At 35.4% G+C, this 15,977-nt stretch overlaps 1 protein-coding gene across 4 annotated transcripts in view; it reads right to left on the minus strand.

Annotated features, from left to right (window-relative positions):
* The window catches only part of HBS1L (HBS1 like translational GTPase), a 93,010-nt gene that overhangs the window by 3,990 nt on the left and 73,043 nt on the right, over nucleotides 1–15,977 (minus strand). For all 4 annotated transcript variants that reach the window (XM_025382711.1, XM_025382710.1, XM_025382713.1 and 1 more), the window contains 4 exons: nucleotides 14,102–14,206; nucleotides 10,531–10,621; nucleotides 10,040–10,148; nucleotides 633–733 (listed from right to left, as the gene is read on the minus strand). In XM_025382711.1, coding sequence (XP_025238496.1) covers nucleotides 633–733; nucleotides 10,040–10,148; nucleotides 10,531–10,621; nucleotides 14,102–14,206 — 406 coding nt within the window. The remainder of the gene's footprint in view (nucleotides 1–632; nucleotides 734–10,039; nucleotides 10,149–10,530; nucleotides 10,622–14,101; nucleotides 14,207–15,977) is intronic.

Genomic DNA, 15,977 nt, shown 5'->3' on the forward strand with positions numbered 1-15,977 from the left:
TCCCAATCTTGTCCTAGCCAAAGGGAAAGTGTCACACCTAGGCCTGGACATTAATGCTAATCAGCAGGCCCAACAGGATGCTGATCACCTCAACTTAAGGTTCCACGTGGACTTTGAGCAAAAAACAAAAACAAAACAAAAAAAAAAACTTTCCAGATGGGAAAAGAGCAGGCACTACAGAGTGTGTAGATTACTTTCTTCTTAGCTTTAGCGTAGGGAATGATCTTATTAAGGAGGTGACAAGAAAGTTAAACACGCAGTAGAAATTTGGAACCAGTGTCTAGACATACTTTTTAAAACGTAGGTCTGGTTTTTGAAATGCCCTTATTTTCACATCATCAGTATCTACGGCTTGAAATGTACACACATATATAAGCTTATATTTACGTTTATTTATAATTCACATCCTCCACCACCACACATAACAGAAATTATATCTAGCATTCATATCTAAACAAAAGCTTAAATACTTGCTTGTTTTTATGTTTGTTTTAATCTAATCCTTGAAAAAAATAATTTCTGGAACAATTAAAAATGGGTTTCACTTACCACAAAGAGAAATACTACACAAATGAGCTAATCTTTAAAAAATTGGCTTAAATTGCTTATCATTTCTGTATTAAAACACTCACTTAGGCTTTTTCTTTGTGACTTCACCCGTGCTTTTGTTTAAGACACTAATCAATCGTTTAATAACGGCGGGTTCACTGACAGTTTGGTAGTGTAACAGCACCTAAAACAAAAAAAATTATAACACTAAAAATCTGCATAGTATCGCTGTCCTTTTCTTTTGGCACTTACACTTAATTATCTTCAATTCAGTGCTACTGCTTGGAGTCTTTCAGGATCTCCAGTTGCTTCCTCTAAGTCCCACCACTCTAATCAGGTGGTTACTTAACTTACTAAGGGGAAAAAAGTCATGAGAGGCATTTCAAATTTCTACCGCACCAATTGCTGTATCAACTTAGCTCAGTGCATAACCTGTCAGCTTTTTCCTCTGTACAGATGGAGGGTAACAACATCTTAGGGTTGTTGTAAAGATTAAGTAAGATAATTCGTCATTTAGAACAAATGTTTTTGTCATTTTTATTATTATAAGTAGTAGGGAAAGAACCTGGGATTGAATCTCAACTCTTTCTCTTCTATCTGTCTGTACCTCAGTTTCCTCAAGTGTAAAATAAGTAGGCTTTTATAGTGTTATGACGAAAATTAAATAGGATCAGACACAGTGCCTGCCATGGTAGATGTTCAATGAATATGAATTGTCTCATACAAATTAGAGAGGGGGATAATACCATATTCACAGTAATTAATGAATTCATTGTTGAATAAGAATATTATAATAAATCAGAGGTAAAGAGGAAGGACAACAACATTTTTAACTACAGAGTACAAGCATTGTATGATACGATTTATAAGTTCTATTTAATTTATGCGGCAGCTGAGTAGGCCCTGAAGTCAGACAGATCTGGGTTCAAATCACCTCTAGTTGTGTGAACTTTGGGGCAAGTTCTTTTTTTTTGGAAGCAGAGTCTTGCTCTGTTGTCCAGTCAGGAGTACAGTGGTGCAATCTCAGCTCACTGCAACTTCTACCTCCCAGGTTCAGGCAATTCTCCTACCTCAGCCCCTAGAGCAGCTGGGATTACAGGTGCACGACACCACACCCAGCTAGTTTTTGTACTTTTAGTACAGATGGGGTTTCACCATGTTGGCCAGCCTGGTCTCGAACTCCTGACCTCAGGTGATCTGCCTGTCTTGGCCTCCCAAAGTGCTGGGATTACAGGCATAACCCATTGTGCCTGGCCTGGCGCAATTTCTTTAACAATCTTCCACCCCTAAAATCCCCAGCCTCTGGTTCCTTATCACTGAAATGAGGAAAATCAGATAATGTTATTTTAAAGTGGTACCTGGCACATGGCAAGCATTCAGTTAACTGATGGTCTTATATATTAGCTATTATTTCCATGTTTTATATGTAAGGAAAATTAAAATCAAAAAGGTTAAGCAATTTAACGTGGCCATGATGCTACGTGTAGAGCTGAATTTTAGGCTTATGTCAGTTGAAACTACAAATTGAAAGCTCTTCCCACTTGAGTTTACAAGGAGGCCTATAGAAATCATACAAATGGAACCTTTCGCTTCATGAAGATGAAGCTAAGGTTTGGATACACCCTAATCCAAACCAGAACATTGATTGACTATCCTCGCTCAAATAATAAGTGTGCAATAAGCATGAAGTGTGTAATATGTCTACAGTTTGGAGGTATTGGAAAGACCAATTCCCAGGACATATCAGAACTATCAAAGTTTCATTGGTTTATAAGGACCATTTAATGCTGTTTGTAGAAACACTGACACTTCTACTCTGGAATTTCCTAGCCAAAACAGTTTGCACATTCAGAAAACAGAAATGCAAGAGGGGCTGTAGATGCACAATCCTAGACTTTGGGAACTTTCCAAACCAACTCATTCAATTTAAAAACAAAACAAAACAAAACAAAAAGGCACAGCTGAGCCTCCATTACTCCAAAAAGACAAAAGTGGTTTTATTTTTCAATGACACTTGAGGAGTCAGAACTAGAAAGATTCCAAAAGAATTAAAAACTGACTACTGGGGGTGAAAAACTTGCCACAACGCATGGTAAAGTGATGAGAAACACCTCTGTGCATTCAAAGCATTCAGGTCTTAACCAGTATCAACATAACATAAATATAAGTCTAAGTATCTAAGAAACATTTCTTTTGTAACAAACAACTTATGTAAACAAGTAGGATTCACTTCGCTTAGCCAAGGTGTGACAAAGGAACTGGAACCAATCTCCATGGCCAAATTTGAAAGAACAGAAGCACACAAACCTAACTAAGTTCTTTCTACCCTTGGTGAGCTATGTGTGCATTCCAGGTAAAATCAGGGTGAACAAAGGATGGGTGGTGGCAGCATGAAGTTAGGTCTCATATGTCTTTTTATCTCCTCAGTATCTTGCAAATAGTAGCTCAAACAAATTATTACACGAAAATAACAGAGAGAAGTGACTGTACACTATCTCAACATTTTAATTCAGATTATATATAACCAAAGTAATCTATAATTCAAAGCAATGTGCGGCATAGTGTAATAGAAAAAAAAGCACTGGATTTCAGAGTAAAGGTAACGAATAAGGAGTCCTGGCTTAATCACTTATTATTCATATAGGACAACCTCTCGGAGGGTTCAATTTCTTAACTACAAATGGGAACCATACTAATACAGGTCCACAATCACTTATCTGCAATTCCCAAGTCCCAAAAGACTGAAAATCTGAAGTTTTCTCCTAAGTCTGTAACAAGCCCATTTAAGTGCAAAACCAGACTTGAAGTGAGGCAATGTACAGATCTTAATTTATCTCAGTTAGTGTTAATAAGTTCTGGTGCAGAAACATTAATATTTTGATTTTAGAGTGTTGTTCCCTTCTGTTGTGTAACTTTATGCATTATTTACCTTTCTAAAGTTCTAACATTTCTGAGTTCTAAAACCATTGGCCTAAAGGGTTTCAGGTAAAGGCTGGGATTCTAGACTTCATGTAGTGTTATGAGAATCAAATTATCTAGTGTTTTATAAACTCAAATGGGTTACATAACCTGTTAGGTGGCCAAATAGATTATTTTCCTTAATTATCTAGATAACCTGTATTTTAAAAATATTAACAAATACATAGTCAATTGGTTTTCAACAAGGGTACCAGGACCATTCAATAGGGAAAGAACAGTCTTTTCAACTCATGGTGCTGGGAAAATTGGATATCCATATGCAAAACAATGAAGTTCTACCTTACATAAGTACAAAAATTAACTGAGAATGGATCAAAGACTTAAATATAAAAGCAAAAACAACAAAACTCTTAGAAGAGAACATAGCACAAAAGCTTTATGACATTGGATTTGGCAATGATTTCTTGAATACACCAAAAACATAGGCAACAAAGGAAAAAATAAACTGTACTTCGACCAAATTAAAAACTTTCGTGCAGCAAAGGACACTATCAAGAGAATGAAAAGGCAGCCTAGAGAATAGGAGAAAATATCTGCAAATCACGTATGTAATAGGGGATGATATTAAGAATTTCTATTAATAACAACACAACCTAATTCAAAATGTGCAAAGGATTTAAAAAGACATTTCTCAAAGATATACAAATGGCTAATAAGCACATGAAAAGATGTTCAGCACCTAATTAGAGAAATGCAAATCAAAACTACCATAAGACACCACTTAACAACTATTAGTTTGCCTATTATATTTTTAAAAATCCCTCTCCCACACCCTACCCCTAGAAAACTTGTTATTTAATGTGTTGACAAGGAAGTAGAGAAAAAAGAACCCTTATGCACTGCTGGTGGGAATGTAAAATGGTAGAGCCCCTGTGGAAAATGGTTTAGCAGTTCCTCCAAAAGTTAAACATAGAATTACCATATGATCCAGCAATTCCACTCCTAGGCATATGCCCAAAAGAAAGGAAAGCATGAATCCCAATAGATACTTGTACATCTGTTTTCACAGCACCATTATTCATAACAGCCAAAAGATGGAAATAATCCAAATATGCATCAACAGATAAATGGATTTTTAAAAGGTGGTATATACATGCAATGGAATGTTATTCAGGCTTAAAAAGGGATGAAATTCTGATACACACTACAACACGGACAAACCATGAAAACAATTTGCTAAGTGAAATAAGCCAGACACAAAAAGACAAATATTGTGTGATTCCACTTACATAAGGAACCTAGAACAGGCAAATTCACAGAGAAAGTAAGTAGAAGAATGGTTACCGGGGATACCAAGAGCAAATAATGGGAAGTTACTGTTTAATGGGTACAGATTTTCAGTTTGGGATGTTGAAAAAGTTCTGCAGATGAATAGTAGCGATGACTGGTCGGGCGCAGTGGCTCAACGCCTGTAATCCCAGCACTTTGGTAGGCCAAAGCTGGTGGATCACCTAAGGTCAGGAGTTGGGGATCAGCCTGGCCAACAAGGTGAAACCCCGTCTCCATTAAAAATACAAAAAATTAGCCAGCCGTGGTGGCACACACCTGCAGTCCCAGCTACTTGGGAGGCTGAGGCAGTTATGGGAGGCTGAGGCAGGAGAACTGCTTGAGCCCAGAAGGCAGAGGTTGCAGTGAGCCAAGATTGTGCCACTGTACTCTAGCCTGGACGCGAGAGACTCCATCTCAAGGAAAAAAAAAAAAAAGGAATCATAGTGATGACTGCACAACATTGTGGAGGTCCTTAACGCCACTGATTGTACACTTAAAAGTGGTAAATTCCATGCTTTATATATATATAAATAAAATCAAATATAAATTAACTTAAAGTCTAATCCATTCTTCTATTATTTCCACTTAAAAAAATATAGAGTAAGAAGAGAGAAGATTCAAATAAGCTCAATTCAAAATGAAAATGGAGACATTATAAACGACACCACAGAAATACAAAAGATCATTTCAGACTATTATAAACACATCCATGCACACAAATTGAAAAATCTAGAGGAAATGGATAAATCCTGGAAACATACAACCCTCCAAGCTTGAATCAGGAAGAAATAAGAAATCCTAAACAGACCAATATCAAGCAGTGAGAATAAATCAGTAATAAAAAAATTGCCAACAACAACAAAAAAGCCCAGGGCCAGATGGATCCATAGCCAAATTCTACCAGACATTCAAAGAAATAACACCAATCCTACTGAAATTATTAAAAGATTGAGAAAGAGAGAATCCTAACTCATTCCATAAAGCCAGTATCATCACCCTGATAACAAAACCAGGAAAGGACATAACAAAAAAAGAAAACTACAGACCAATATCGCTGATAAACATAGACAAAAAATCCCTAACAAAATACCGGCAAACAAAATCCAGCAGCATATCCAAAAGATATTTTACCATGATTAAGGAGGTTTCCTCCCAGGGATGCAGGAATGGTTCAGCATATGCAAGTCAATAAATGTGATTCATCACTGAAACAATTAAAAGTAAAAAAAAACCCAGATGATCATCTCAATAGATGTGGAAAAAGCACTAGATAAAATCCAGGATCCCTTAATGATAAAAACTTCAATAAACTAGGCAAAGAGGAAACATACCTCAAAATAATAAAAGCCACATACGACAAACCCACAGCCAACATCATACTAAATGGGGAAAAGCTGAAAGCATTCCCATTAAGAACTGAAACAAGACAAGGATGTTCACTCTCACCACTTATATTAAACACAGTACTGGAAGTCCTAGCCAGAGCAATCAGGCAAAAGAAAGAAATAAAGGGCATCCAAATTGGAAAACAGTAGTCAAGCTGTCTCTGTTTGCCAATGATATAATCACATACCTAGAAAACCCTAAAGACTCCACCCAAACAACACCTAGATTTGATAAATGAATTCAGTAAAGTCTCGGGTTACAAAATCAATGTACACAAATCAGTAGCACCAACAACGATCAAGCTGAGAATCAAATCAAGAACAAGAACTTAATCCCTTTTACAATAGCTACAAAACCAACCAACCAACTCACCTAGGAATGTACTTAGCCAAGGAGGTGAAAGATCTCTTACAAGGAGAACTACAAAACACTGCTGAAAGAAATCATGGAAGACAAATGAGCAGAGATACATCTCATGCTCATGAAATGGAAGAATCAATATCGTGGAAGAGACCACACTGCCCAAAGCAATCTACAGATTTGGTACAATTCCTGTCAAAATACCAACATCATTTTCCACAAGATTAGAAAAAACAATTCTAAAATTCATATGGAACCAAAAGAGAGCCCAATTAGCCAAAGCAATCCTAAGCAAAAAAAAGCAAATCTGAAGGCATCACATTACCTTACTTCAAATTATACTACAGGCTGTAATAACCAAAATAGCATGTTACTGGTATAAAGGTAGATTCATAGACCAATGGAACAGAATAGAGAACTCAGAAACAAAGTCAAATACTTAACAACCAACTGATCTTTGACAAGGCATGCAAAAACATAAATTGGGGAGAGGACACCCTATTCAACAGATGGTGCTGGGAAATCCGGATAGCTACATATGGAAGAATGAAAACTGGATTCCTATCTCTCACCACATGCAAGAGTCAACTCAAGAGGGACTTGGATCAAGGACCTGAAACCATGGAAATTCTGGAGGAAAACCTGGGAGAGGTTCCTCTGGACATTGACCTAGATAAAGAATTTATGACTAAGACCCCAAAAGCAGATTCAATGGAAATAAAAATAAATATATAAGACCTAATTAAGCTAAAGAGCTAGTACACAGCAAAGAAATCCTGAATATAGTAAACAGACAACCCACAGAATGAAAGAAAATATTTGCAAACTATGCCTCTGACAGGTAGTTTCCAGAATCTACAAAAGACTCAAATCAGCAAGAAAAAAAAAAAAACCGAACAATTACATCAGGAAATGGGCAAGTGACATGAAGAGACACTTCTCAAAAGAAGACATACAAATGGCCAAGAAACATATGAAAACATGCTCAACATCATTAATCATCAAGGAAGTACAAATCAAAGCCACGATGGGATACCACCTTACTCCAGCCAGAATGGCCATTATTAAAAAGTCAAAAAACAATAGATGTTGCCATGTATGCAATGAAGAAGTGAACACTTGTGCACTGCTGGTAGGAATGTGGATTGGTATAGCCTCTGAAGAAAACAGTATGGAGATTTCTCAAAGAACTAAAAGTAGATCTACCATTTGATCTAGTGCTCTCACTACTGGGTATCTACCCAAAGGAAAATAAGTCATTATGTCAAAAAGATACCTGAATGCACATGTTTATCACAGCACAATTTACAGTTGTAAGAATGTGGAACCAACCTAAGTGCCCATCAACCAATGAGTGGATAGAGGAAATGTATATGTACACTATGGAATACTACTCAGCCATACAAAGGGTAGAGATAGTGTGTTTTGCAGCAACTTGGATAGAGCTGGAGGATATTATTCTAAGTGAAGTAACTCAAGAATGAAAAATCAAATAGCATATGTGCTTACTTAAAAGTGGGAGCTAAGCTATGGGTACACAAAGACATATAGAACAGTATAGAGGACACTTGAGACTCAGTAGCGGGTAGGGCTTGGGGGAGGGTCAGGGATAAAAAACTACATCTTGGGTACAATGTACACTACTTGGGTGATGGATACACTAAAATCTTAGATTTCACCATTATACAATTTATCCATGTAATCAAAAACCACTAGTTGGTAAAAAAAAAAAAAAAAAAAAAAAAAAAAAAAAAAAAAAAAAAAAAAAAGAAGTCAAAAGAAAATTGACAAACAAATAAAAAACAAAGGAAAAAATCACTTGTTCCCCAAAAGCTACTGAAATAAAATAGGGGAAATTTAAATACATTTATGTAGTATTATGGTATTAGTCCCTAAATAGTAAAATTTTAATAGCTTAGGAAACCTTTGTTTGCTTAAAAAAATTTTTTTTGAAGTTTTTCTCCCACAGGGAGTAGATTGACAAAATATGACCATTTTTTCTGAAACAAATTTGATCCTGGTATTTCTGAATCAATATATGCCAGTAGAATCTCCTAAAGCAACACTGAAAAACTTGCAATTCATGCTTATTTTTAAGAAACTACAGTAGTCAGGTAGACAATATTACTATTCAAAGTCACTACTGACCTCTTGACCTCTCTCCCTCTCCATTGGCGAATATTATTACTGCATGAGTAAAAATATGCAGTAACCAACCTCTCCTTTGCCCCATAGGACATACTGCTTTCTATGAATGAGTTCCATTCGCTCACAACAATTAACCTGTTGTTACTTAATGATCAATACATGAATTCTGAATATTTAAGTATCTTCAACTATAGTAATTTTTTTTAAAGCTTTCATTTCTTTTTTAGTGCATGGAAGAAATGGAATATAATTATGAAAGTAAAGTACCTAAATAGCACCTTAAAATATAATTTTACATGATCAAATTAATGTAGAAATGATTACAAAGAATTATAAAGTACATGATTATCTCAAATATAAGTGTATCAGTATAAATGACCCAAATAAATGTATTGCCAACCTCTAAACCACTATCGCTAACTTTAAAAAGTCTTACTTTTATTTCAAAGATGCATCAAATGGTAGAAACGTCACTGAGAAACATTTACTGTCATGCAGAATCTGTACTATATGAGCTAATTAAAAAAAAAAAAAAGTCTAATGGGAAAATGGTCATCCGTCATGTGACAAAAGCAAGGTACCAAACTATAAGAGTATGGTCCCAAATATCTCAAAACAATTACACATAAAACAAAAAATCCAGACTATTAACAAGTAACAGCTTTTCAGGGCAGGTAACATTATTGTATAAAATCTCCCTCTTCCCATAAAATGTATATGTTCAAATGATGCTGGCAAACCAACCTTACAACATGCAGGGTCTGAATGTGTTGCTTCAGCACAATTAAAGTTTACTGTCTATCTAGGATCCCCAGAATACACCCAATACATACCAGTATATACACATACTGGGTGGATAATATGCTCACATTAAAACACACTGACATGTAAAGATACATATTTATGGATTATGCAAATATATGGCATTTTAATTTTCCATATTTTTATGTGTTTTCAAAAATTTTCTAAACAATCTATTACTTTTATTATCAGAAAAAGCAAATCGACATATTAAACAAAATGGAAACCCAGAATGATTCAACCTAAAAAACTTAGGTAAACTTTAGAACACAGTGAAAATGTGTCTATCATTTTTCCCTGGATAAATTTTATTATCATTACTTTGTATCCTATTTATTATGAAATATCTTCTCAATGCCTTTTAAAAAGCCCCAGGCTCAAGGATCAAAATAAAAATGATTTTCTAATCATAAGTTTTTCTGGATTACAGTAATAAGATGTTAATTGAAAATAAATATAGTATCACCACTTGTAAAGAAAGTTATCACTTTTAGGATAAAATTACTTTGAATTTATAAAAACAGGAATAAAACATTTGGGAACTTACAGGAAATCCTTTAGTGATAGGAATTTCAATATTAAAGATGAGGATTCGGGCTCTGAAGCGAGTGCAAGCTTTAATAGGTTCTTTGGGGCCACAAAATACGCAGCCAACACTGTAAGAACAAAAAAAGAGGAAAGGTAGTTGGGGGACAAATTTATATCAAATAGAAAGACCTCAAAAACATTTACAAGGAAAGTAAAACAATTAGTTAGGGACTTTTTCTAAATATTCCCTTCTGAGCTAAAACATGGCTTTAAACCATTATTAACCTTACATCATTTTTACACATTAGAGCTTTCACTCAAAGCACATGCCAAGTATGTTTGCTGACATGTATTAATTAAAATTTTAAGTAAGTTTGCTTACATTTCCACAGGTGTCTATTTTTGGTCAAATGAAATTCAGAACTGAACTAGTAGATTGCAAAATACATGTGTTTAGAGGTGAGGTCCTATATGAAGACAACAGTTGCTTAAACTCATTTTCTCACTCACTTGATTTTGATGATATCCATCCCAACCAAAGTAAGACTAACATGATCGCCTGCTGCTGCCCAATCAACAGGTTCATCATGCAGAGTGATTCCTGGAAATGAGTAAGAACCAAAGCATACAGTGAAACACCTCGATATCAAACCATAACAACCAACAGAGTTTGGCTGATTTGTGCTTCATCAGTCACTACTCATCATTTTCAATATGAATGGATTGAGAGTAAGAAGTGTAACTGTGAGCGTTGAGGAAAACACATTTCCTCTAGAACTGACTCTTCTAGAATACCACCCTAAACATAAAGTGACTTGTATTTGCCCATAAAAGGCCGACTTCTGCTTATTTAATCAAGATTTTTAAACTAATTGACACAATTGGTATATTCATTAAACAGGCCCCATTCAAATATTTCTATTATATTAATGGATACAGACAAAACACAGTTCAAGTTACTCATAATGACATAAAAGACGGGACTGGAGAAGATGTCTAGCAGTATTTTCTTGAGTTTTGCTTTTAATTAGACAACCAACTAAACAAGTAATCCTTGTTTTCCAAGTAACCCATGGGACACGTACTCTCAGTCAGAATTTCAAATGGTCCTCTCAGCAGGCCCCTTAACTACTCCTGGCTCAAAAGAACTTCTTTCCAGAGAGAGATCTGCGTACTAATGATTGCTTATATGAAAAGAAAAATATTAAGGAAATAGTGATAAGAAAATTTAATTTAAAAATGATCCTAGGTGTTGCTATATATCTGGAGATACACATCTATTTACCTAGACATAGTCCTGAAGGTAGTCGGGGAGGGCAGTTCCCAAGGGCAATACTCAGCTATCTTATTCAAAGGCTTTTAAAATATATCCCATATTTTCTGATTTTATGGAATCCATTTATGGATTAAGTTCCTTTCCATAGGAATGTAGGCCTTTTGACAAAGAGAATGTGTAGGCCAACCATTGTGGATAGTTCTTGATTGACATGTTGACTTGTTCTTAGTAAATTATAATCCACCCATATCTTTCTGAAAATACTCATTTCCTATGCAGCAGGGAGAGTTTCTGACTTTTAGGGAGCTCAAGGATTTAACTTTAAGAGCTCTGAGACAATCTAGAGTTTTATGCAAAATATCATGTATGTGCACATCTGCATTCATCTTGAGAAAAGAAGGCATAACTTTCTTCAAGTATCAGAACTTCTTCCTCCCAAATATGTTAGCAATTATGGTATTAAGGAATGTTTGCTAAATATCAACTTACTAGATTTCACTTTAAAATGTAAATTTAGAATGACCGTATCTGAATTTTGCTATGAAATATGGAATTAAAAAGAGAAGCTAGGTCAAGCCTGTAATCCCAGCACTTTGGGAGGCCGAGACGGGCGGATCACGAGGTCAGGAGATCGAGACCATCCTGGCTAACACGGTGAAACCCCGTCTCTACTAAGAAATACAAAAAACTAGCCGGGCGAGGTGGCGAGCGCCTGTAGTCCCAGCTACTCGGGAGGCTGAGGCCGGAGAATGGCGTGAACCCGGGAGGCGGAGCTTGCAGTGAGCTGAGATCCGGCCACTGCACTGCAGCCTGGGCTACAGAGCGAGACTCCGTCTCAAAAAAAAAAAAAAAAAAAAAAAAAGAGAAGCTAGGTATTTACATACAAAAGATATTGCCTTTGGCTTAAAAATTTGTAGAGGTTTCACACTACAAGTTCAATTAACAGTATAAAATTTTCCAAAGGTAATTATATTATCTGGTTCTTCTTCCCCTCAATGATGTTATACTGTTTCACATATGACATTTATCAAAAAACTTTTCTCACTGGACAAACATTACAAAAAGAAGCCCTTTTTTAATACTCCATGAGCTTGATATGTTAATAAAGTAAAAAAAGTAATTTAGAATTTCTATTTGTTGGTAGTAGATTCAGTCAATTGTTTCTTTTGGGACAGTACTGGTTAGAGAGCCACAGTAGTACCCAAAAGTGTTGAGACAGAAGAGTGCATTCAAGAATCAAGTAAACCAAGCAAAAGCAGTAAGGTTAGAAATCGAGGACTGAGAATCTTTCCGTTAAGTTAAAAGTCTGGCTCTTAAGGAGTAGGGTGGTTCTTCCCTGTGGCTTCTAATAAGACTTCTTTCTTAACAAACACTGATTAAAGACAATACTTTAGAGTTTACATGTGGAAAGTATAGAGAAGAGGGGGGTAAAGAATGTGAGACTTTCAGAGGTGACTAAGGATTTTAGAGATTACAAGGGAGCCAATCTCAAGGTCTGTGATAACTTTAGGATCATGGTTTTAATTTATGGCTCTTAATCATAAAAAAATTCTTGTTCTCAAAAAAGATCATTAACATACCAAAAAAATAGTGTTTCAAAAGTATTATAGCTCTAATCACTTTAAAAAGCAAAAGCAGACACCTGTACTTGCACACAATGAACAGATCTATAGAAAATGACACTGTTTTTAAAGTGCATATTACTTTTTATCAAAACAGAAATTTCATGATCCCTAGTGGGCAGAAATAAAAAGTTCAAATGGAAATAACTGGTTTTCGTTCCCTTACTCATCTTTAAATATAGTTTAAACCATGTAACTTCAATAGATACTAATTTCTTAAACTTTTCAAGAAATCTTCTTTTAAAGAGAGCATATTAATTCAAGAAAAACATACATTCAAATAAAGTAGTCAGGTAAATGTAAACTATAAGAGTAACAGAGAAAAAAATACTAAAATCTAAAAAATTTTTACATTTTCAATAGGTTATACTTCAGCTTAAAGTGGTTACAAATAATATTATTTTATAGTATAAAACAGATCTTCAGAAATCAGAGGCTTAAAGTTGGAAGCCAGAATAAAAGAGGCATAGAATTAGAAAGTTTTAGTCAAAATTTGGAAAATAACACACATGTACATGTAACATATAACATGTATACATATACATAAATATATATGTATGTATTAGATGTATTAGAAGACAAAAATAATTATCAGCCATTATGAAAAAAATATTAGATCTATATGCAGAAACAGTGACTGGTAATTTAAACTAGTTCAATTTCTCTTTTCAACATTGGGTTTTTTTTCCATTTGAATCTTACTTATATCTTCGTATAAAATATACCTACATTTTTGGCATAAACATGATTGAAGTTGTTAATTTATAGTTTTCTGAAACATACATTTCAAAGTAACAGACTATAGAAGGTTGCTTTGCCATTGACTAGTTAGGGTCAGGCTGGGACTAGATTTAATTTCTGCTACAGAATATTATTCCAAATATATCTGTTAGGTATCTATACATATCTCATTAAATCCTAACCAGGCTTCTCAAATCAGTGTCAAAAACAGAATGCTACCACAGTTAGAATGTTACATGTACATATATATAGACACAGTCACAACAGAAAAAAATCGTTTAATGTTTTCACATTTTAATCTTCAACAGTCAGTATCATTTTGACAGTCAGTTACAATTTCAGTAAGAGGTTACTTACTTTGGAGTTGTAACTAAACTACTTTTTAAAAATCTGCTGTCTCAACTTAAGGCCTGTTTAGCAAAAGCATCTTGTAGATAAATACCTTTTACGGTACAAGTTTCATTAGGAGGCATTGCCTGTAGTCGGTCACCAGTTTGGATATAACCAGCTTCAATTTTACCAGTTATGCAAAATCCAGATCCTTGATCTGCAAAACATACCAAAAGCTTACGATTCATACAGCAATGTTATCTGATGATTAATACTGTTAACTATACTTAGTTCCCAAGTAGTCATATAAAACTAGCCGTTCAATGGACATTAAATAATAGTCATTTCAGAATTAACATCTCCACTAAGTATGTCATACCACACTTTACTTTTTTTTTGCAAATAAGACTTATATTACAAAAAAAAAAGGTTCACTCCTTTCTCAAATATTCATTGAGAAATAATAAATATTTGAGTGCCAGACATTATACTAAACTCTGGGGATAAAAAAAATAAAAATGTAAGTCCCTGCCCATAAAGATATACTAGTGAAGAGAAAGATGAAAACAATTACATTGTCCTGAGACAAATGATATTTAAAATATACAATAGAAACAGAAAGGTGCACCAAAGAATCCATGATGGTGAGAATAGACATCAGGGCACTGTGAAGAAGGAGTAAGTGTTTATTAGGTAACTTGTATGCATGGGTAAGGAGAAAAAGGAAGACACTGCTGCCCAGGAAACTGTGTGTGCAAAGGCATAACAAAATGTGGGATGGGCTAAGAGCCATGTGTCACTTGTTGGGGCTATGGGGAGGGGGCCATATAGAATAATGAAGAAAAGGCAAGACAGCAGGCAACAGAGATAGGCAAGGGAGAAATAATAAAGGGGTCTCATAAATCACGCTTAGGGTTTAAATTTCATCCTGCAGTTAAGTAATAAGAAGCCAGTAAATACTGTGACCGGAGAAGTAAGGTGATGGTATTTCTGTCTTAGAGTAGAGGCTGATACAAATGCACAAACTTACTACAGAAAGGGAATAAACTCAAGAATTCGGGAATAAGGAATAACAAGTTTGGAGTGGTAAGGAAAGTGAAGACTAATGACAGACAGGGGAAAATCTGAGATGATGATGCATTAACTGTGAGATATGAAACTAAGGACAAGATCCATTTTAGGCTTGGTAAATCTGAAGTGTCTATGAGACATACACATGCAGAAGTTGCATTCCAGGGGGGACCAATCACACCACATTCCATAAGAATGGTAACCCTAAAAGAACACTCTCCCAGGACAGATGTCCAGTAGTGCTTAGACAAGTGAGTGGAGAATGAGTGAAAAGGTTTGGGTTGGAGATACAGATTTGGGAAGCATCAAGATGCAGTAGGTAGAGAAACTCATGGATGTCAGTTCGAAAGGACTTGCAGAGTAAGAAGAGGTCTGAGGCATAGCAGAACACTGTTTAAGAGACACAGAATGAGGAGCCCACAGAGAAGATATAGAGCGGTCAGAGAAACAGACAGGTTAACAGGAGAAAGCAGGTCACAGAAACCAAGGGAGGAGTTTCAAGGTGGATGTGGCTACCAGCATCAGAACCAATGCCAAATTCAAGTAAGATAGAATTGAAAGTGTATATTGACTTTGGCAACCAAGAGGTCATTTCATGACCTCAGGAGGAACACACTCAGGAGAGCAGCGTAGGCGGAAGCCAGGAAGCAGCCTGAAAGGGGAACAGGAGGTGAGAAAGTCCAGTCAGTAAACACTGTTAATCAAAGAAAAGTAACCACCTCTTGTATTCTTGACAAACAATGGGCATCTTGGAAACTATTAGCATATTTCCTCTATTACTAGAACACTGGAAGCTAATAATGATAATGATAAATTTCAATTTCATTGCATGATTTTTTCAAAGCACCTTCATTCATTCATTTTTTTATTCATATATTAAATATATTATGTGCCAGGCACTGGGTAAGGGCTGCAGA

This window comes from Theropithecus gelada, chromosome 4 (assembly GCF_003255815.1).
Source record: "Theropithecus gelada isolate Dixy chromosome 4, Tgel_1.0, whole genome shotgun sequence".
In the NCBI taxonomy this organism is placed as follows: Eukaryota; Metazoa; Chordata; class Mammalia; order Primates; family Cercopithecidae; genus Theropithecus; species Theropithecus gelada.